The 23,396-nt window shown below is 43.1% G+C and overlaps 1 protein-coding gene across 4 annotated transcripts in view; it reads right to left on the minus strand.

Moving 5' to 3' along the window:
- Window positions 1–20,693, minus strand: part of SMIM14 (small integral membrane protein 14) — a 45,060-nt gene extending 24,367 nt beyond the window's left edge. Inside the window, exons 1-3 of one of the 4 annotated variants that reach the window (XM_075148950.1) lie at window positions 20,506–20,653; window positions 11,385–11,507; window positions 2,822–2,932 (exon numbers count right to left, since the gene is read on the minus strand). In XM_075148950.1, the coding sequence (XP_075005051.1) occupies window positions 2,822–2,896 (75 nt within the window). In that variant the 5' untranslated portion in view covers window positions 2,897–2,932; window positions 11,385–11,507; window positions 20,506–20,653. Of the gene's footprint in view, window positions 1–2,821; window positions 2,933–6,421; window positions 6,503–7,064; window positions 7,152–11,384; window positions 11,508–20,505 lie in introns of those variants that run through there. The other 3 variants (XM_075148949.1, XM_075148948.1, XM_075148951.1) reach the window with 3 other exon arrangements.
- Window positions 20,694–23,396: the final 2,703 nt, after the last annotated feature.

The raw sequence follows: 23,396 nt of genomic DNA on the forward strand, positions 1-23,396 counted from the left end.
GCCACAACTAAAGAGAACTGGCTGACTGGTGCCATTGCCTGTCAGTATCTTCTAGCAAAAAAGGAAAAGATAAAAAATGCTGAACTGGGGTTGAAAGTCTGAACCTTACTGGTTCAGATTTGCATCTGACAAGCCTCAGAGGAAAGAGCAGCCAACACGCATCCTCCTTTCTCCCTCCCAACTTCCTGAAGCTTGTTCCTGGGGTTTCCTTTGTCACCACTGTAGCATATGTCCAGAAGCCTCAAGGTCCAGAATCAACACAACTGTGGGATATGGCACAAATGTCATGTTGAGGACAAGAGGAAAATCCTTCTTGAGAAAGAACATGTGTATGAGCGTCCATATGGGGATAGCAGGGAGAGCTCAGAATATTTTGAAATTGTGCCTCTAACTGGGAAGCATGAGCTAGGATGGCTGGGCCCTGACGTAAAGGTTCCACAGAAGAGACAACTGTTCTCCAGAGAAGCCTCAATTTTCTACACCCTTGTGCCAACAGCATTGATCTTTAAACAGTGCATAAGTAGACTGAATGATGCAATTACACGCCTGTACTCAGCACTTTCCGTATCAGGAATACTGCATCCAGTCTCGGGCTCCCCTACACAAGACAGACTGAAGTGAATTCAGCAGAGGGTCACCAGGGGCTGGAAGACTTGCCCTGTAAGGAGAGGCTGAGGAAGCTGGGCTTGTTCAGCCAGAGAAGGAGGTTACTGAGAGGACAAAGACAGGCTCTTCACAGCTGTATGGCAGAGGGTACGATACATTCAACTAAAGCAGTGGATGGAAAAAATTCTCTACCACAAGAACTGCCAAACATTGGGGCGTGTTGCCCCAAGAGGCTGCGGAATTGCTATCCTTGAAGGTTTTCAAGACTCAGCTGGAATAAAAGCCCTGAATGACCTGGTCTGAATTCACTGTTGACCCTACTTTGAGCAGGAGGTCAGCCTAGATGACCTCCTGAAGTCCCTTCCACCCTGAACAATTCTGATAACATCAGCAAATGGGCACACATCCCTTTCACTTCTTGCACCTCCAACCCGCAAACAAACCTGTTGCCTGTTCAGCAATAAGAAAGTGAGTCAACCTCTAATGACTTGTGAGACTCAAGAGAGCACTGGCTGCACCACACTTGGGAACTACCAAAGGGAAATGATATCAGGCCCATAAAGCACATGGAATTGGCTATGCAGACATGCTGTATTTATCTGGTGTCATTTTGAACTTCGGTGCAGCTGGCCACTACATGCATCTGGGCTGTTTGGCCACTCCAGCTTTGATGCTTAGCCCAAGGATCTCGTGGTCTGTGAGATGACAAGCGCTTGTCATTTCCTCTTGTCCTTGTGGGGGATCGTTTTGCCATCTGCTGCAGCCACTGATGTAGCTCTCCCACTGAGAGCCTGGTCTGGGGTATTTTGGCTCCCAGTGTGGCCTGTGTGTTTTTGAGGAGGCATTCTGTGTGCACAGGCCCACGGGCACAATGTGAGAACACGATGGCATGGGTTCTGCAGTGCTGCGTTATGGACATGCGTGGTGAACTCTGCTTACTCTGAGCAGAGTAATTCTGGAAAATGGGGTCAGCCAAGCTCCCTGAGAGCACACACGGGTACAGCATCTGCCTGGCTTCAGGTTCTTCCCCTGGCACTCCAGATGAGATAGTGTAACAATGCACTCCAAGGCCAAGAAAGTGTGATCACTCAGGATTTTATGTTCAGGGTGAAGTGGGGCTATATGAGTGCAACCCAAACATTTGCAAGAACAAGTTATATATACTTCTTGCAAAGTGCTGTTTAAAACAACTTTGTTCTTTTGTGGATGTATGCATGTGGAAGTGGTTTTATTTTAAGGGCAAGCACACAAATTGATTCCTTATTCCCAGACATACACTCTTTGGGGACTTACACATTAGTCCTACTCTTATCATAGGCTAGTGCATACCATATTTTCCTGATAAACATCCTAAAATACTGATAAGAAACCTCTTGAAGAAGGGCCTGATCCTAGAAAGGATGCTCTTCACACCTACTGCCTTGAGCAGTTGAAACTTAAAAGGACATTAATTTAGGCCCTAAGGAAGAAAATGGGATAAAAACAAATTTATGAAAATCAACAAGGGGAAGTACATCAAATTAAGCTGATGTAAAATGTGATCTTAAAAATACAGTTTAACCAAATTAGAGTTGTAATCAAGTTCACCTAATTGCTCACAGTTCACAATTGTTAGTGTTCTTTTTAAAAAAATATACTAGGAAAAATAATTAGCACTTCGTAGCTTTTTCTTCAAGGGACATTGAACTAAGTTCCATATGGAAGCAAAGAATCATTGTTATTTTACAGGCAACAGTTACAGCAATGTAAATAACTTGCTTGAAGTTGCTCAACCGTATCAATGACATAGCAAGAAACAGAACTCAGAACTCAAAATCACTGGATTCTCAACTTCAGAATTTTTTAAAGGTTAGTTTTAAAAATTTAGACATTGTTATCTTGCCATGCGAGTACATGGAACTTCATATGTACAGTATCACCTCGAACTCAGAGTTTGCACGCTAGTTTCTTTGTTTTTATGCAGACTAAACAAGGGTTACAGAGAAACATTTCAACAGAAACACTGCCAATGCTGTAAAATGCAGCGCTGGGAAATAAACAGAAAGCTATCATTTGTATTAACTATTCAAAAGCTCATCAGAAAGTCAGATACACAGATTCTAACTGTACGTGCAACTGAATAAGCAGAATCAAAAGCATCAGTAACTGCAAGTCTGCAAGAGCTGAAGTAATGTCTGAATAACCACCCTTCCAAATATCCTCATGTTATCCTTACCAGATTAATCAGTCTTCTCATTGCATGTTCATGCGAGCAAATGCATTCACAAGGATCAAATCCACCTTCTGCCATGGTTCTCTGGATAAACCTGAACTTGTCTGTGAACACCTAAGAAGAATAAGAATAAAAGGACAATGAACTCTTTTTCAACTGACCTTATTTTCCAGAGACTCACACATCAAGTTTCAGTTCATTTAATGCCAGGGTGAAAAAGCAAAACAAAGCGGGGTAATCCTATTATTCCTTTGGCAGCACAAATGAAGAAGTCTGGTATGTGCAGTTACATTTTGATGTTGCTGAAAGCAGTGTTTCACACAGGCTTCCTTAGAGAGCCAAATAATTTTTTTGCAAGAATTTGTGTGTCTCCCCTGGGTTTTTTCCACATACCACTATGAAATACATCCTAACAAACAAGAACCACAAAGATTAAATTCTGGTCTCTCATCTGCATAGTGGGACTCTTAAGTGTATGAATACAATTTGAAGAGTCAGAGGAACTTGTACTCCTAAACCCCTGACAAACTGCTGGCATTCTCCCTCTGGATCAATGTACAGGAAAATAATTTAAAACCCTGTAACTTCTTTGCTAAAGGGAGAAACAATCATGCTTATTGTATAATGAAAGCAAGCAGCAGGGGTGCAAAAGTGGATGTACGTGGAAACACTTTAAAAATGGAGCTACACACACTAATTTTAGATCAAAGAAGTAGGTCATTCACTTAGCAATACAGAAAGTTCAAAGAAGCTGTAATGGACATGGTGGGGAATCAATTCTAGGTTATTCACCTGCTAAAACCAATTACACCAGACATGTCAAGCGTATACGAGCATATCTTTACTATTTACCAAAAGCTTTCTCAGTGACTTAATTGATGGTCAAAATGGATAGCAGATTGCAAGGCATTTCTACCCTTGTGGTCAAATCAGGGATTGTTTTCTCTCAAATGAGGACTCTTACGATGTATTAGATCGGTTCTGCGTAATGATACTTTAAAAATACTTTCGTTAACTTGGCATCAATAAAGCTAGATTCAGATTGTGTTTGTGTTGCACACACTGGGGCCCTAATGTGAGATAACTGGCAAGCTTAATAAATGCAGCAGCATAGAGCACACACATCCTCTCAATTTCCTAAAACATGTAGTTTATGAAGGTGCCAGCCACTTGATAAGGGCGTGCTGAATCAGCAGATATGCTCTGCAGCCATCAACTATAAAAACTTACAGGCTTGATCACACATAAGCGTTTTAATGTTTTAACCTTACTAGGAGAAAGAGGAATAACCCATACGGCTATAAGATAACTTCATTCAACAGAATGTATCACCACAATAGTTCTTCCCTCTTGGGGGAAGAAAGAGATGGAAAAAAGAAAATGCATTTCAGAAGTCCTTCCTCTGTCAATGCCTAGCACTCTTCTGTATTATCCTCTGCCATGGTGGAGAGAGCCAGATAGTAAAAGAAGGTAAGAGATACCCGTATCTTCATTATGGAGTCTGAACATCAGTGCCCTTATCTGCTAGGGTCTCCACTTTTTAAAAAGAATACTGAAAAAGAGCAAAAAAAAATATGCTGGATGGAGGAAAGGCTTTTTGCCTAGACACTAAGAAAGAGTAATCTGGCAATATACTGAGAAGACGACTGAGAGATGACTTGATTATGTAGTGTACAAGTACCTTTGCATAGAAAAATAAACCTGAGTATTGAGAAGTTCTTCAGTGAAGACTTCTTCATCAAGATCAAGAACCAATGACTGGAAGTTGTAATCAACCAAATTCAAAAGAGAAGCAAGGCATACATTTTTACCATTAGAATAACTGACCAGTGCAACAAACTGCCAAAGGAGGGTGGATTTCCCATCTCTCAATGCATTCAGATGTGCTTCAGCCAAATACAGGTTATTGAGTAAAGCACAGAAGCACCCAAGTTTAGATATAACATTCTCCAATATACAGGAGATCACAGCAGATGATCTAATGACTCTTTTTGAGAGTTAATCATAAAGCTACTACACTAACCTTCGTGAAGTTATCTCAGAACCATTAGAACTGCACGACAGCAATAGAAGAAATTTTTTAACTACACAAGCTCCCTGGATGATATGCTGTGTCAACCAGAATAGCTTTCTAAAACTATTTTAGCATGAGGAACAGGTAAAAGAATTGATTGCTAAATTGTGCAAAATCATAGAATAGAATCATAGAATCATAAAGGTTGGAAAAGACCTCTAAGATCATCGAGTCCAGCCATCAACCCAACACCACCATGCCCACTAAACCATGTCCCTAAGCGCCTCATCTACACATCTTTTAAATACTTCCAGGGATGGTGACTCAACCACTTCCCTGGGCAGCCTGTTCCAAAGCTTGACCACTCTTCCAGTAAAGAAATTTTTCCTAATGTCCAGTCTAAACCTCCCTTGGTGTGACTTGAGGCCATTTCCTCTCGTCCTATCGCTTGTTACTTGGGAGAAGAGACCAACACCCACCTCGCTACAACCTCCTTTCAGGTAGTTGTAGAGCGCGATGAGGTCTCCCCTCAGCCTCCTCTTCTCCAGGCTAAACAACCCCAGTTCCCTCAGCTGCTCCTCATAAGACTTGTGCTCCAGACCCTTCACCAGCTGCGTTGCCCTTCTCTGGACACGCTCCAGCACCTCAATGTCCTTCTTGTAGTGAGGGGCCCAAAACTGAACACAGTATTTGAGGTGCGGCCTCACCAGTGCTGAGTACAGGGGCACGATCACCTCCCTACTCCTGCTGGCCACACTATTTCTAATACAGGCCAGAATGCCTTTGGCCTTCTTGGCCACCTGGGCACACTGCCGGCTCATGTTCAGCCGGCTGTCAATCAGCATCCCCAGGTCCTTTTCCTCTGGGCAGCTTTCCAGCCACTCTTCCCCAAGCCTGTAGCGTTGCCTGGGGTTGTTGTGGCTGAAGTGCAGGACCCGGCACTTGGCCTTGTTGAACCTCATAGAGTTGGCCTCGGCCCATTGATCCAGCCTGTCCAGGTCTCTCTGCAGAGCCTTCCTACCCTCCAGCAGATCAACACTCCCGCCCAGCTTGGTGTCATCTGCAAACTTACTGAGGGAGCACTCGATCCCCTCATCCAGATCATTGATAAAGATATTGAACAAGACTGGCCCCAAAACTGAGCCCTGGGGATGGTTTCTCTGGACATAATGCTGACATCCAAAAGAAGGTATTTGAACAAGTAAAGTTGCAAAACAATATTTAATTGTAACTTGAAAGAATTTAGGAGTCAGTAACACATAGTAATGTCACAGCAATTAATAGAGGAGTGTTCATTCATATATGACTACAAGAAATCAAAACATCAGATAAGAGTCATCACCAATGAAACCAGGCTAACATTCTTTGTAGAGCATACAAGTCAAAAAGGTTAGACAATAAACACGGAAAATTAATCTGTCATATAACATCATAAATTTAAGTGGAGGTGCGCCAGAAGGAATTTACCCCAAGGCATCTGAATTGTACATGATGAATTACCTTAATGAGCTAAAATAAAGCAGAATACATGTCACCGAGTAAAATGCCATCCAAGCTTTCAACAAAAGATCCCTTACAAGTTTTCTCACCTTAACATGATGCTTAAAGGAATCATCCTTTATCTTTCCTTCCTCCAACACTATAACAAGTTCTTTCATCAGCAAAGGACCAAAGACGGACCATCTCTTTTGGGAAGAGCACTAGATTTCCACCTGATAAAGATGCTAAGCTTGTGTTATTTTACTACTTTAAAAAAGAACAGGTAACTAATCCCCCTTTATGCAATTATTTTTTGCTGGGAACTGGAGGAAACAGAGATTTTATATGTGGCTGACCAGTTATAAAGAAGAAAGAACCACTCTATACTACATGACGATTTTCACTTGTAAAATGACACTCATGTCTGTATTCCTCATTAAAACATTCTTAGCTTAATGATTAGTATTATTTGTAACACACTTAGAATGCATAAAGTACTAAATATCAACTAAGGTCTGTAATCAGATCCTTAAGTTTATTAATGTTTTGTGACCCTGTATAAGATTTGGTAGTAAGAGACTAGTATGGTTATGTATCACGGAGCAGGATTCCTTGGCTCCACTGCGTGCTCTTAGGCAGCCTGTTTGTATCAAAATCCCCTTTCAGAATTGCAATGTGCTTTCCGCCTGCCTCCCAGTACTTGCAATTGCCTGATCTCACGTCAGCGGCTAACTTGTTCAGCCCAGCTCTGACCTCTTTGCTGTGACTCACACCAGCTCTCCACCTTTTGCAAATACAGTTCTGCATACAATGTATCACAGAAAATGGGAGGATGTGCTCCGTTCTTTTCCTCATGACCCGGAGAAACAAAAAAAAGCTTGTAGTTTTATTTTATTTTACTTTACTTATTTTTCTGTATGTTTTCCCGTTTATTGTTACCTTGTTTTTCTTGGAATTTATAGAGTAACTGGTAAGACCACAGCAATTGTTAAGGCTATGATGTCAAATACCTGCAAGTACTCTGACTGAGAGAGTTACTTTTATTCTACTTAAAATTACTGTATTCTGGTTTGGCCATATTACTGCTAGCACAGTATTTAATTCACAGGGTTTACAAACAGCTGGAAGATACATTTGGTAAATATGCCAAAGCTCTCGCTGATAACAGCTGAGAAGGTACGTATTATGGCCTCCAGACTAAGCAACCTGATAGGGAGCATAATAAAGGAGAGAATTAGTAGACGTGGACAAATGTGATGTACCATCAAAGAGTCAATACGACCTTGCCAGTGTAAAGAGGCCCACAGAGGCAATCATAAACAGTACTACTGAAATTAAAATACTGTAGTCAGAGCCAGAATTACTATAATTCGGGAGCAAAGTGGAGGATGGTCTCTGATGATTTAAGACAGAAATAAAAGCCCACCATTACCTTTTGACTTGAGCATCTATTTGAAATTGTAGGCAATGAGGCCATATTGAAAAGTATTTCTAGTCTCTCATGATTTAAAAAATAGCATTCTCAGCTATAGTAATTATTGCAAATTGTTTCTTCTTTTATTATCTTCCCCAATCCCAGTCCTACAGCTGTGTATTATATTTTATACACCCTACTACCAAAAAAGCAATCTTTATGGCTACAATCTGATTGGTTTTTTGTACCAATCTCTTCTGAGACTCTTCTGTATTTTAAATTATTGCAATGACTATACACTATTTCCCAATCCAGCAACACCTCTCCTGAGTAAATAGCATGCAGCTGGTGAGCTCTGGGAGACACAAATTATACTCTGCCTCTCTCCACCCTAATAATTACAAAACTGAATTCCTTTCTAGCATGAAGGCAAACAAGAAGTTTTGTCAATTTTCCATGTGCTGGATGCTCTCCAATGTGACTCCAATACGATGCTGATTAGCAAGATTGTCAAAGCGCACATTGGTGATCTCTACTCATTGGTATAAAAGAGCGTGTAAAAATATTTATAATTCTAGTATTCAAAGAAACGCTCACTCTATATGATACATAAATCAAGAGTCACTGCAGATTTATCATGGACTAAACCTGGCATCTTCAGCATCAAAACTCTAAGCCCATTAACTCTTATCCTTCCTGGAACCAGGCACTTTTAAAACGTAGAGTATCACACACATAATACATACAACAGCTGAAGACTTCCTCTGCTAAGAACTATTTTTGCTGTGTTGCTATTTTCTTAAAGATTGAAGGTAAGAAATCCTTGGGAGGAAAACACCTCACAGTACAGGAGACAAGTAACAGAATCTTTCCAGATTACTTTAAAGAGAAATAAAACCCTATTCAGCTCCTCGTTACTGTTTTTCAGTGAACTGCAATAACTCAAAGCACAATTGTCAAATATCTCTAACAAGCTATAAAGTTAATTTTGCTTCTGAGTTCAGTTCGAGATAAGTGTGGCAGAACAAATTAAAATATGTATAAAGTTTAAAATAAAAATGTACAAAGAAAGCAAATGACTTGCTGTGCCTCTGCAGGCATTCTGAAAAACGATAAAGGGCTAAAATAGCAAAAGCCATACACAAAGCATGAACAATTCACTGCCCCAAAGATAAAATGTTCATTTTCATGTTACTGTCAGAGGCAGAAACCCTCTCTCCTATACTCTTCCATGAACTCCTAAAGGATCCAGGTTTCCATAAAAAGGATTTGTTCTCTTGCCTTTTTACCTGAACCTAAGCCATCTTAGTATCCATGTTTTCTTACAATACCTGACCCTTTCTGTAATTATTTTCTTCACAGCACACCCCAAGTTTGGTTCTTCTGTATAATCTTACCCATCTCCAGATGACCTCCAAGTATTCTCTTCTAGCATCTAAAACGTCCTGTACATTGGCCTTGCGTAGCATAACACCCTTGCAACCCTGCACATGAAGTCCTGTCCCAGAGAAACTACCAGACACTGGGGCTGTGTGACCATAGTACTCATTAACCCAGGGAGTAGAAATTTGCTTCAGTTAAAGCAAGAGACTGCTGTGATCAGCTCCTCACAAAGCTCCTGATCACTGCTTTTATAGGACTCTTTCTTCTCCTCCAGAAGAAACCACTCTGTCCCTCTGGGTACCATCAGCGTTACAGGGGCAACTGGCACCTCAGCTTGACTCATTACTGGGCACTTCAAAATGCATCTGGTACAAGTGGTTACTCCAAAATCTGTTTCTAATCCTGCCTCTTCTAGGGACTGGACTCACTGAACCCTGCCTAGTCACACAAAGTTCAATTTAACATCAATTAAGTATACAGTAGAATAATAGATAAAGGTATCTTCAGTAGGGCAATATTGCTTACTAGTGACCAACCAACCAAGAGGAGCCTAAACATTCAAATCCAATGAAACTCAGCCAAACTCATAATTTTCTGTATTTGTTTTATAATGCATTTTCCTGTTGATTTCCATCTTCTATAATATTTGTACTTCATGCACATCCACCCTCCCACAGAATCCTTAGTGTTTTGTTAGTCTTTTGATGAACCACCTACATCCAACTCACTAGTCTACTATTTAACTTCCTATTATTTCAGTTGTACAGCTAAATTTTGTGAGTAAAACAGGCCAGGGAATTTCATCCATTGATTTCTGCATCAAGTTTCTCTTCAGACTGGGTTAGAGCATAGAGGGGAAAAATAATATGCATGGATTTGGGGTTTCTCTCTTAAAACAAACCAGAGATATCTATAGATAGGACTGGGTGATTTCACCTGCAAAGACCTTTGTGAAATTTCTAGTTTTTTCAATTGCTGCTACCAGAAATGCAGCACATTTCCTATCACCAGCGCAATATAAAGGAGGAACAAGGCAGAAATGGTAACAGAGCCATTAAAAAAGCAGGGAAGAAACATCACAAAAAACTACAGAAACAGGGAGAAAATAAAGAGAAACATAAACAGTACTTTAAAATAAATAAATGCTATTCTGCTTGAAGTTAATGGATGCATGATCCTAAGGCAATAGGGGAGGACACCGCACTAAATCAAAATTAATCCAGAAGCCAAGCGCCTGGCATAAGTATCCAGTGGAGGTGGTCTGCATTTTTTATGAGAGAGTTTTACATTATCGGCGTTATAGAACTGGCAAAAATAAGCTTGAAAATTTCTAAGGAAACTTCCTTTACAAAGCAACTTCCTCTGTTCAAACAAGGCTAAAAATAGTTTCTGTAAAAAAGAAGAATCTTATATACAAATAGATTCTAATTAAAACATTCCAAAGATCTGTTCTTCTCTATTATTGTAATTTCATAGAATCATAGAATCATTAAGGTTGGAAAAGACCTCTAAGATCATCGAGTCCAACCATCAACCCAACACCACCATGCCCACTAAACCATGTCCCTAAGGGCCTCATGTACATGTCTTTTAAATACTTCCAGGGATGGTGACTCCACCACCTCCCTGGGCAGCCTGTTCCAAGGCCTGACCACTCTTCCAGTAAAGAAACTTTTCCTAATGTCCAATCTGAACCTCCCTTGGTGCAACTTGAGGCCATTTCCTCTTGTCCTATCGCTAGTTACTTGGGGCACGATCACCTCCCTACTCCTGCTGGCCACACTATTTCTGACACAGGCCAGAATGCCGTTGGCCTTCTTGGCCCCCGGGCACACTGCCGGCTCATGTTCAGCCGGCTGTCAATCAGCACCCCCAGGTCCTTTTCCTCCGGGCAGCTTTCCAGTCACTCTTCCCCAAGCCTGTAGCGTTGCATGGGGTTGTTGTGGCCAAAGTGCAGGACCCGACACTTGGCCTTGTTGAACCTCATAGAGTTGGCCTCGGCCCATCGATCCAGCCTGTCCAGGTCCCTCTGCAGAGCCTTCCTACCCTCCAGCAGATCAACACTCCCACCCAACTTGGTGTCGTCTGCAAACTTACTGAGGGAGCACTCAATCCCCTCATCCAGATCATTGATAAAGATATTGAACAGGACCGGCCCCAGTACTGAGCCCTGGGGAACACCGCTCGTGACCGGCCGCCAACTGGATTTAACTCCGTTCACCACAACTCTCTGGGCTCAGCCGTCCAGCCAGTTTTTTACCCAGCGAAGAGTGTACCTGTCTAAGCCGTGAGCCGCCAGCTTCTGTAGGAGAATGCTGTGGGAGACAGTGTCAAACGCTTTACTGAAGTCCAGGTAGACCACATCCACAGGCCTTTCCCTCATCCACGAGGCGGGTCACCTGGTCATAGAAGGAGATCAGGTTGGTCAAGCAGGACCTGTTTTCCATGAACCCGTGCTGGCTGGGCCTGATCCCCTGGTTGTCCCGGACATGGCTCGTGAGTGCCCTCAAAATGAACCGCTCCATGATCTTCCCCGGCACTGAGGTCAGGCTGACCGGCCTGTAGTTCCCCGGATCCTCCTCCCGGCCCTTCTTGTAGATGGGCGTCACATTGGCAAGCCTCCAGTTGTCTGGGACCTCCCCAATTAACCAGGACTGCTGGTAAATGATGGAGAGCGGCTCGGCAAGCTCCTCTGCCAGCTCCCTCAGTACCCTCAGGTGGATCCCATCCGGCCCCATAGACTTGTGAACATCAATTTAGATAGTTCAAGTAAATATTCCTTCATAGAACTTAAGTCTGAAACACTGCAACATTATACTTAGCTTTTTTATAATGGTAATTTTTAATTCCTTTTATTAGCAATGCAAGAGAAGTTCTCTCCCATCATCTCTTCCATGTTGACAGCTCCATCCTACTTTTACTGAAACAAATACCCATTGGCTTCAATGGACCAGGATCTAGTAGTTCTGCAAGGTCACATATCTCTAGAGGACTATTGATGATCTTTTTCTACCAGGCCTCCTCCTGGGCATGAAATTGAGTTTTCAGAACAAAAGAAAACCAACTGGCTCACTGGGCAGCAAAAGCAAAACTGCAGGATATAAATGTGGGTCCTGCCAGGAGGAGCCACAGTAAAGTGTGGCTCCAATTACAGCTTTCTTCGACTAATTGTCCCAGTTCAGATCATCCATTTAGCTTTCCTAGGGAAAAGAGCTGCAATGATTTTGATGGCTGATACAATACCCAAAGAGGGTTCCTAAACATCGCAACACTTTCAGCGCATAAAGCAATCCTCTCCACTCTCTTTCCAGGGGGCGGGGGGGGAAAGCAGCTGATTTGGTACTTGAAAGCATTAGCACGTCTCCCTGGACTTCCAGCTGTAGCCTAATCAGTTGGCAAGTGTATTTTCACTCTGCAACTTTTCTCAGGATAATTAACGGGATCCAAGATGAACTTTTCAATGCAGATTAAGCTAAGCCAGTTCCCTTCCTCATGGAAAAGTCAGTGTTTAACCATGCACACAGATGCATGCAACTGGTACTGTTCTTGTTGGTTTCAACAGAGACATCAAGACCAGCAGGAGCTCCACAAAAGAACTGCTCACCCAGCCACATCCTGCTTAAGGCATACTAGTGGGTAATTTTGCTACCGTCTCACAAATCATTTAGTAAGTAAATTATGAATTAATTTTCTGTTGTCATCCATCTGGTGCCTCTTACAAATGTTAATTTAATACAAAACAACTCCTTAAAAATAGGAGCAAAACCAAAGAAACTAGGAAATGCTGAGCCAGCCACTGAAAGATACTACAGTGACATGCTGAAATCAGGGAAGGAGCTTTTGAGCAGGGACAGGCTCAGAACTGAGAAGTGCTAAGGATCTTCCTGATGTTTTTTTCTGATGGCCTCACAAGACTGCTGGAACACTGGTACATCCCTTGTGTCCACAGCACAAGTCCACCACTGTGTGACCAGCACAACATTGTGAGCATTGCTGGGCCACTAGCATTTTCATCCCGATGTGAACGTTTGGACTCGCTCTGAGCAGGTCAGGAAATTCTTCTGGCAACTCTGCCAACAGCTCTACCACCTAGAGCAGTAAAGCAGGAGCCAGAGCATGAGAACTTAAAAGACTTATAATCATGGTCAAAGCCCTTTCACAGCCAAGCATCACAACACTTCTCTCATTGAAGTATGTGAAAAAGTTCACACCGTTTTAAAGGGTGGCAGGATCTAGTAGGAACCTGCTAGGAAACTTACTATTTGTGGACAAGGCTAACCAAGGTTACAGGTATGCTGAAGTGCATCAGTTCAACACAGAATGATGTATCATGGAAATATAGAAGATGACACAGATGCTTCTTTCAGTTTAATTAAGGCTTGTCAGTGTCAATTGCAACTCTCAGAGGACAAGAACCCACACATGAAAACCCCACACTGTTCCAGTACTGTTCCCTACCTTCCTTTTCATGACCAGTCCCCAATATGTGAGGAGAGAGAGAGATTTCAGGCTTTAAGGCTATAAGGCTGATGTCAGCGATCAAAACTGAATTCCCCATGGGAGCTAAATAAGACTCACCAAGATTTAAAAAAAAACTATTTATTTATTCCCATGCAGGTGGCTTAACATTTCTTCTGGACAAAACATTTGAAAAGGAGCTAATTATGCACATCCAGTCATGGAGCAAAAAAGCAGTCCAGCTATTTTAGAATTCATGTACTGATATTTGATACAGAATGTTATTGCCAAACTCCAGCTGTCAGCATTTGGTCATCCTTTTGTTAAAATGATGACATTTTTCTGAAAGAAATCTCTTGGAATATGAAAGCTAATTAAGGGAAGATGTCAATGACACAGAACATTGTCCAATAAGAATAATACCCTCTTTCTGCTAAGTAAATGCTTTAGCTTCACTTTAAAATTTATTTCTAGTGTAGGAGACTGTGACAATGGTCTAGGACAACAAAATTATTCCTATTGCACTGAATGACTAATAGCTATTTACTAATTTTGTTTTACATATGTTAATGCAAAAGGGTGGACTATCCTCTGTAAAATTACTAACACATTGTATTTCAACCAGTTTACAGAGCAAACTGGAGCCCTCTCCTGTGGTCTTCAGTAAGGCAAGAACTCTCACTGTCTTTAATGGGATTTTCCGCGTAAGTAGTGAGTAGAAGAGCTAGCTCCTAGGCAAATTTGCTTACTCTTCTGCTTTTGGTTAGTGTCTCTGGCACTACAGACTGCCCCACTGCTTGTGTCGACATTCCTCTTCCCATTTTCCAGCAACAATTGCCAGTCTCCTAAATTCAGCCCCCCTGCAGCTGTATGAGCAATGCACTACTGCTGGAAGCAACACATATTGAATCTGAAACCTTGCCAAGAGCACTTCTGCACCAGCACTGAGAGGACACCCATGCTGTGCCATGCCAACCAGGGCTACAGGCTTGTATTGCAACGTGTAGGCAAGCCTGATTCTGAACAAGTGGCTACACATGAAAGAGGAGCTGGCCTTCCAAGGAGCAGACTTTTGCAGGGAAGCAAGAATAAAGGGTACTCCCTGCAGATGGAAAACAGCGGAGGTGAGCATCTCGCATCAGCCTCCCCATGGGAGTAGAACAGGGAAACTGACTTTGCTGTTGGTCACCCTACCCATGAGATGTTTTGCATTTAACTTTCGGGCTTCATAATACAAAACTAATAATTTACTTTAAAAGACTAAGTATAGGAAAAGAATACATTCCTATAACAAACTATGTAATCTATCCATAAAATATCTCTGCTCTCGTTCCAAGATTTATGAATCAAGATTATGATTAGTATGTTCAAATGTACCAAAGCAACTCGAGAGCTCCAAGTGGATCCAACTTTAAAGCTCACCCAGTGAGGCTTGGAACTCAAACTCACGAGCAAATTCCCGTGGTGTAACAAAGCCACTGCACAGCAGCTGAGCTGTGGCAACGGTCCCCGCACATCCTCTTAGCCCACAGGAACTGTGAGCAAACGTGACTTTGCTTAGTCAGAAAAAAGTTAAGCTGAGACACTTCACTTCAGAGCTGCCCTGAGCTAACCATGAGCACCCAGGTAGTTATCACAGCTCAGGTGGCTTGCAATAACTCATTATTTTGAAGTAATTTTTTTGGAGGGTCAATAATTCAGAAATTTTCAAACATTTCATCTCTTTGCAAAAATAAACATTAAAAAATTATCTTATTCACTCCTTTACAAAAAAGTACAGTCTCAAAACAAACAAAAATGAAAGTTTTTCCACCATATTGAGCCAGCAAGTGCAGCCCTAAACCATGAGCTATGAAATTTTTTGAGACTCGTTTATTAAAACTACAATTGTTTAGATTACAAAATACCGTACTAAATCCTTAAAACTGTAAAAATACACTATTCCTTAATGTTACTCCAATCACATACAAACACAAAATTATACTGAAATTCTTTGGAATATTTTCATTATTTTTTTCTCCAGGGATGACATATGTTTCTAATAACTTGCCACTGAGCAAACAGAATTAGCAGGGTAGCAGCATGCTGAGAAAGATAGCAGGATTTTCAATTTTCAGATGAAAGCAGCTCTATTCATTGGCAGCCCTCCTCCTAACCCCTTTAGGCCAGATCAAATTTTATGTGAAGCTAGCAAGTGCCTGTCTTTGACTTCAATGGAAGTTGAACCAGCTTTTCTACATACCTGCAGTAAACAATTTGAAGCTTATCAATTAGAATATTTTTAATCAGTACTTATACCAGAGGGAATCTGTAGCAATTAACAGGATTTCTGGACTTGCTTATTTACGTAAGTTTAGCGAAAAGACGACCCAGTTTTTACTAGAGAATAACACCCATGTAATTCAGCAGACTCACAGACTAGTTTAGATTATCAAAAGGAAAGTGCTATGCAAATTATAAAAGTCTCCCCTGGACCTACTAGCAACAGATTTTTAAATCTATTACATTAATTTGCACAAGGAAAATCTATGGTACTATTTCACGAGATCAGGATTAGTTTGCAACACGCATCTCACCTTTGGCTCCACAGTTCTCCTGCAGGAATGAAGGTATTTTTCATCTTTAGACACTTTTGTTCTATGTACTAGCTTGGAACTGAAGCATCTGACAATCTCTGTGGCTCAAGAAAAGTCTATGTATAAGAATATTTCTGTATTTCATGGAGCTCTCCGATAAAAGCTTTATCTAGTATTTTCAAATAGGGGTGCTTAATGACAGGTGCCATCTAATCAGTCTCACCTAGATATGGAAGTGACGAGCACCTAGCGACACCATAACCTCTTGCACAGGAATTCTTGTTAAACTAAGGCCACTCACACCAGGAAGCTTTGTTTCACCCTTGATTTAGTCCAACTATTTGAAGAGCGAACCCCCAACTTTTCTTCACATCTCCATGTAATTTCATTCAGACAGCTGTTTTTTCCCTAAACTAACTTTTTAATGTATGAACACTGGCATAATCTCAAGTTTATTTCATCAAGTTCTCTAAAAACATTGCCTTGCTAAAAATAAAGCTTTTATGATTAACTAATAGGAAATATATGAACATATACATGTGAATATAGGAACAAAAAAGACCAAAGACCTATTAGTAGAGGTCTGTATTTGACAAAGATTCGACAAACAGAGCATTGCAGCTGCTTATATCATGTAAATGGTTGGTGCTACATTTTTGTACAGCTTTTCTGTTCTGATAAAAATCTTTTCCTTCCTAGGAGAACTCAGTGCTTTGGATCTGACATTTATCTCGCAGTTTTATAAAGTAAGAATGAAACTATATTTAGCTCCAGAAAGCCATGGTTTTTAATGCATGCAAAGCTGCAGAAGAATCAGAACTAATCTTAATGAGGAAAACTTTTATCAAGAGTAATTCTATCTGTTCCCACCCAAATGGGACTAATTTGTTCCGTTATCTGTAAAAATACCAGCTAGACACTTTGACTAAAGTCTCTGAAGCATATTTGTTCAATTAATAACCATGCAAATGTGCAACCACTCAATCATGCAAGAGGCTGCTCCCCAAGCATCTTCAAATCTTTCATGAAAAGCCATATCAATCATCACTAAGGGACCTCTTTCTTGCCCCAGCCCCTGCCAGTACTGTGGAATAGGTGATGGGATGGAAAGAGGAGGATAGGACCATACTTCTCCACTGTATGGCTACTAAAGTACAGCAGAAATAAGACTAACACAGCTAACACAGGCTGATCCTTCTCATATCCCTGACTGTATTCCTTCATAATGAGGAGCTAAGGAGCCTTCCTTCAAATGAGGCTCCTTGGGAACTGGGGAAGCTAGCTGTTGGTGAGTCAAGGCATACAAGCTGAAGGAGCTATTCTGGGAAAATAATTCCTTTTTCTTTTTTCTTTTTTTTTTTTTACCTGAACAAGAACTGCAAGATTTGGCTCTGTGGTATAACCCTTACAAAGTTTTCTTAGCTTCCACTGTACTTACAAAGGACTTGGGAGCACTTGGATCTTCCAAGAAGTACTCAGCATCTTGCAGAATCAGGCGGCTCATTAACAACTAGATAGATCTTTACGTATTAATAAACTAAATTTGCAACCTAGGAAGTTAAAACGGAAAGCGTGCTTAACATCAAGTGTAATAGCATGTATGTAAATGCAGGTGTGCAAAGCATGTATGTAATATCATGTATGCAAAGCAGGCTCATGGGCTCTCTGATTTGCTTCCCAAGCAGAATATGGGCAGATGACATCAATTTTTCTATGTATAAATGCATCTGCCAAAATATTTTTGTATTTGTTGTGATGAGTAATCTGATGGATGTTCAAAACATACAGAGTAAGAATCTGATTACTTGGTATTGTCAGGGCACTGTACACCTTCTCCATTCATATGCGCTGAAGAGAAAGAAGATCTGGCTACTTTCATTGTACTGGCCCTGTGAAGACTTGTGATGTTGTTAGGCCCAATTCTCCTACGACGAACTTCAGCAGAGACAAAATTTGGTCTTTAAGAATGTATGTCAAGTACCTAAAATAGCTAGGAGGGAAAATTCTGAAACATGAACATAGACTTTGTTTTATTACACATCTGTTATGCAAATAACATTCACAGATCACTAATTCTGAAGTCTAAATATATGAAAGTAGAAAATGAGATGTTCATAACAAAACAAGAAGTCAGTTAGAAACTAACTTTCTCTAAAACCAAATACCAACCATTTGAAAGCAGGTACAATAATTACAAAGCGATTAAAACCATAAGCATTTTGAAATTTTTATGTAGACTACTTCTTTAACAACAAATGTATTATTCTCATTTTTCCCTTAGAAGGAGGGAAGAACATGGACTGCAGAATGTTGCCCATGTAACTGGGCAACACTTCAGGCTTAACGGACTTGATTGTAGTTTGGGTAAGGTGCTGCAAAACCATCACAACGTGCAGAGTATAAGGAATTCCATAGCACCACGTTCATTATATTTATTTCTATAGTCAGCAAAATAATATCCAGCTGGGCTAAAATAAGATCCACCCAGAGCTACAGAATGGCTGCTACCACCATCTCAGTTCTAAAGCAGACCCTCCTGGCTTATGGTCCTGAGTGGGTCAGAGACGTCCCTGCTTGCCAGAGGAGCACACACAGCAATACTTTGTGGAATGACCAGTAACACATCCAGTAGGGCTTTGCACTTGTTTAGCACCTTACACAAAATGATCTTAAACCATTTAAAATACAGAACTCTATACCACTCTAGAGTTAGGCAAAAATTGTAAATCTCGTATTTTACAAAACGTGTCAAAAAGAACTAAAGAGGTTGGACTCACCCACCTCAGTGGCAGGGAAGGAACAGTACTCAGGGCTGAACCGGCTAATGTACTGCTAACATTACAATCACTTTTATTTTGCCAACTGCTTCTAGCATTTGAAGCCACGCTGTCAGTGACAGGGTCACTTTTTTAAATCAATGATCAACAACAATAGCTTGATTTCTTTCATCTTGACAGGTCACAAGAATTAGATGGAATTATCAAGGATTTATTCTCTCTCACTGTATATAGGAAGAAATCAAAAGTAAGATTGATTTTTTTTTCTCATTTTGATTTTTTTGAGCTGATATCTGCTTCTGGAAAGTAACAGAAATGAGTAAACATGGATAGCACTCTAGTAGCTAAGCATGTAAAGACTTCGAAGATGTAACCCACTAATGCTCACTGCAGATACATACCTTCCCCAGCTGGCACACTAATAACTTTAATATAATAAGCTATTAAGACCAAAAAAGTTAATGTCCTCACTTCTAAAAACTGGAGATGGTTTTCAAGACTTATCTATATGCACAGACATTGATGTTCAGCCAGTATACAACACAAACAGTCCCTCCACCAACAAACGTATAATCTAAAAGACAATCCTGAAGACTCACTAGACAAACAGGTGTTTGCCAGGAAACAAAAGTTTTTGGTATAGGTCGTGTGCCACATTCATGTAGAAGCAGTGGTTAGCTGAGGGCTCAGAACTGCCATGGAAGGCCTCAGAACTGCCATGGAAGGCCTCAGAACTGCCATGGAAGGCCTCAGAACTGCCATGGAAGGCAGTGGCTGAGCTGCAGGGCAGGATACCTGGGGAACCCAGCACAGTGACAGCAGTGGAGGAATGACCGTGGACGGTATCTTGTGGTCTCCACGGCCAATATACCTCTTCCCCACTGTAATCCGCTACGAATCACACCTTGGGGCACACATATGAAGACTTTCTGGCAGGAATCCTATCTTTAATAAATTAATGGCAGTGTGACGCTGTCCTTTTCCTGAGATCATTTTCACAAAACATTGTTCAATTTCTCCCACTTTAGTTTTTTTTCCTCCCCATGTGCTTTTCAGGGAGCACACACCCTGGGGTCAGCATGCCATTTCCAGCTTCTTTAAAGAGAGAAAACTAAAACCCTTTGGCTCAAAGTATCACACCGAAACCCTTTAAAAAAAAAAAAGAATCGACAGAAGAGTGCCACTCTGCACTAAAAACCCCAACAACCACAAAAACCCAAATCAGACCATCTGTAAAGACGACGAGCGGAGCTTTCACTGGTTTGAAAAAGAAGAGTGCTGCCTAATGACGAGCGGAACGGCTCCGGCTCTCCTGGTGTTTACCTTCCCGGGCACCCGGCGAAGCGCCCGGCAGCGGGGACGTTTCTGTACTTCAACAGGCTTGAAGTTACCCTTGCAGCCCCCACCGGGGGCTCCCCAGGCTCCCCGGCCACCCCCGGGCCGCGCGGCGCCGCCCCGCGCCCGGCGGACGGAGGGACGGGCGGGGGTGTCCGCGGAAACCCGCCCGGCTCCGCCTGGCCGCGGCCGGCCCGCGCCTTCCCCTTCCCCGCCGCGGCGCCCCCCGGCCGCGGCCCCTCCCCGCTCACCGTGCTCTGGCCGCCGTCGCGGGGGCGCGGAGGGCTGCGGCGGGCTGCGCGGCGCGGGCGGGCGCGGGGGCAGGCGCAGGGCGGCCGGGCTGGCAGAGGCGGCCCCGCGGCTCGGCCCCGCTGCTTCGGGCCGGCTCACACGTCAGCCCGCGCCACGAGACCCGGATCTGCCGGCTCCCGGCGGCGGCGGCGGGGCCGGGGCGGCGCCGCGCGGCTCCCGCCCCCCGCGCACGCCCCTCCGCGGCCCGGCCCGGCCCTCCGTGGGGCGGCCACCACCCCGCCGCGGGAGCACGGGGGCTGCCCGCGGCGCGCCGCACCTGCGCTGCTTGCCGGGCAGGGACAGCCGCGTCCCGGCCTTGGCTGCCCGGCCCAGGCAGGCTTGGGCGCTACGCGGGCAGGAGGATACGCGGCCGCGGTGGCCCGGCGTGCCGGGCGGTGTCATTTTCAAGCAACGCTTCGGCCTTAAAATAAAGCCCCAGAAAGTCAGCGCTAGGAAGACGCCAGGAAGGTAGCTCCTCTGGGGCCTGGTGTGCGGGTGGGTCTGCCACAGCCCCCGCAGTCAGGGCTCCGTGCCCCTGTCAGAAACAAGGTCCCGTCGGTTGCTTGGCCCCTAGCCATCACCTCTGAAGTATGAGGGAATTCACAGTGTAGCTTCTCAGCTAGAAATCTAAAGCCTGTTTAAGAGCACATGACTCAGAAGGCTTCCCTGCAATTAAAGCATCCGTCAAAATATGCATTTAGGTGTGGAATTAAGTTGGAAAGGAAAATTTCAGACCATGGCTTCTCATGTCAGCTAGTTGGGTTGACCTGTGCCTAGCCAAGGAGCTGGGGTGTCATGCTCCTGTATGGAAAGATGGACCACATCCTGTCCTGGGGACAGTGATACCATGCCACAATGCAGTGGGGATTACACAGGGAAGAAAATCTTGTTCTCCAATATTTCCAAGGGTGGCTTACGTCCTCCAAGCCAGAAAACAAGGAAGATGCTGCAATTACAGTGAGAAAGGAAGTTTGGATAGTTGTGAGTTCTCACAAGTCAGTACCTCCTCATGGCATCAGTGCGTCATACAGTCTGATATGGCCCACATATGGGCTGTTCTCATATTGGCTGTTCTCATCACTCTTTGCTGCTGTCACGGGGCTTTCAAACCTCCTTTCATGGCTACAGTTTTCTTCTGAAAGTTTTTCTCTAGCCTTTGGTGTCTCTGCCAAGTCTCGGGTGCATTGCCAGTTGGCAGCCTTTCATGTCCAGCCATCGTTGGTGTGCAGAGCCATCTCTCCCTGTGAGACGTGGGTAGGCTAACTCTGCTCATTAGGGCTGGCCTTGGACATAACGTTCTGCTTCCTGAGAGGCAGCAGGCAGGCTGCCTTTGTCCAGCCATGCCACACAGTCCTGACTTGCTATGGATCTTGCCTCTTCTTTCCCATATTTCAGCCCTTTCTCTTGTGATGGTGCCCAACTGAACAGTGGCAATACTGAAAAGTGAATCGAGGCACTGACACAAAGCCAGGCCATCGCACAAAAAAGCTAAACTATGCAGAGCTCATGTCGTCTTGCCTTCCTCAACCAAGGGAACTCAACCTCTGGTAAGGCACAAAGCATGCTTAAATCTATCTTTAATTTGGAAATATGAAACTACATCCCTAGAACGTTTCCTGGGAGAACAGGTTTCTTGACAGCCTGTCCAGGAGTTCAGAGGGCAACAGGAACCATGAACATCAGCAACATCAAGATACGCTTGGCTTGAAGTATACTTTGGCTGTCCTGCCCAAACACAAAGCTACCCAAGACAATGGTGTCAGAGGGTGGTCATAAGCAGAGTGATCAACTGTAACTGCATCCTTCCTCCCACCTCTCCCTCAGCCATTCTCCTAACCCTTCATCAGGGAACGAGCCATCCTAGAAGCAAGCAGAGACAGCTTCCCAACACCATTTAGCAGCCTTGCCTATCTGTCTCCCACACCTAGCACACAGGGCTAGTCACTGTTCTAGAAAATGGATCCGAGATCCTGAAATCCCAAAAACAGACACAGCTTGCCACTAGTCCTGGCTCAAACAACAGAGGAGGGCAATGACAACCACACAATAGTGGAGAAGAAGGTTCCTCCTGTCAAGTGGAGGCAGGAACACTGAACACTGCTATTTTCTTGCCTGTGGGTAAAGCCAAACAGCCTGCTGTTGCTAAAAGGATGGCAAGCAGACTTGGAGCAACTGTTGCAATTGGAAAGAGTCTCACAGTGATTGATTCTTGGAGAATTGAATTTGTACAATCCTAGAACTGGAAGGGCAAGACTAAGTGAGCTAGACAGGCAGTCTCAGATGCCTTGTCAGAAATAATATGAACCTGCAAAGAGTCTGTAAAGGAGAAGCAGGAGGTGATGGGGATGATGACTGAGTGATCTGCAAGAAAGCAGTATGCTATGATGGCACTTACAGCTAAAGCTGTGACGTCTTCCTCTCTTACTTTGAATCAGACGCAGCCTCCTCAAAACTTGGCGCATCACATCTTTCTGGCTCATTTCTCACATCGCCCCAACCAGGAACTCGCATCATGTCTGGTAATCTCTTGAAATTGTCCCTTGATGAGGCATGCAAGCAGCACTATCTGGCTGGCCAGCCAGCCCTCTGGGTGAGATGCAAGCACTCACACTGAGCAGCTCCCCTTCCTCACTCTTGTTTCTTCCCCCCATGTTGTTTCTGCAAAGTTCTGCATATCTGTAAATAGTTTTGCATAACTGGTATCAGTAAAAAGCTGACCTTTTTTCAGTATTGTATTCTGCATTATTTGCACTGTCTTTTTGACAGCAAAACAGAAATTATTTTTCTGATTATTTTTCTTTGTTCAACATATATGTTTCCATTGGTGTTCTTGGAAATATGGCAAGCCGAT

Source organism: Calonectris borealis, chromosome 4 (assembly GCF_964195595.1).
Source record: "Calonectris borealis chromosome 4, bCalBor7.hap1.2, whole genome shotgun sequence".
NCBI lineage: Eukaryota > Metazoa > Chordata > Aves > Procellariiformes > Procellariidae > Calonectris > Calonectris borealis.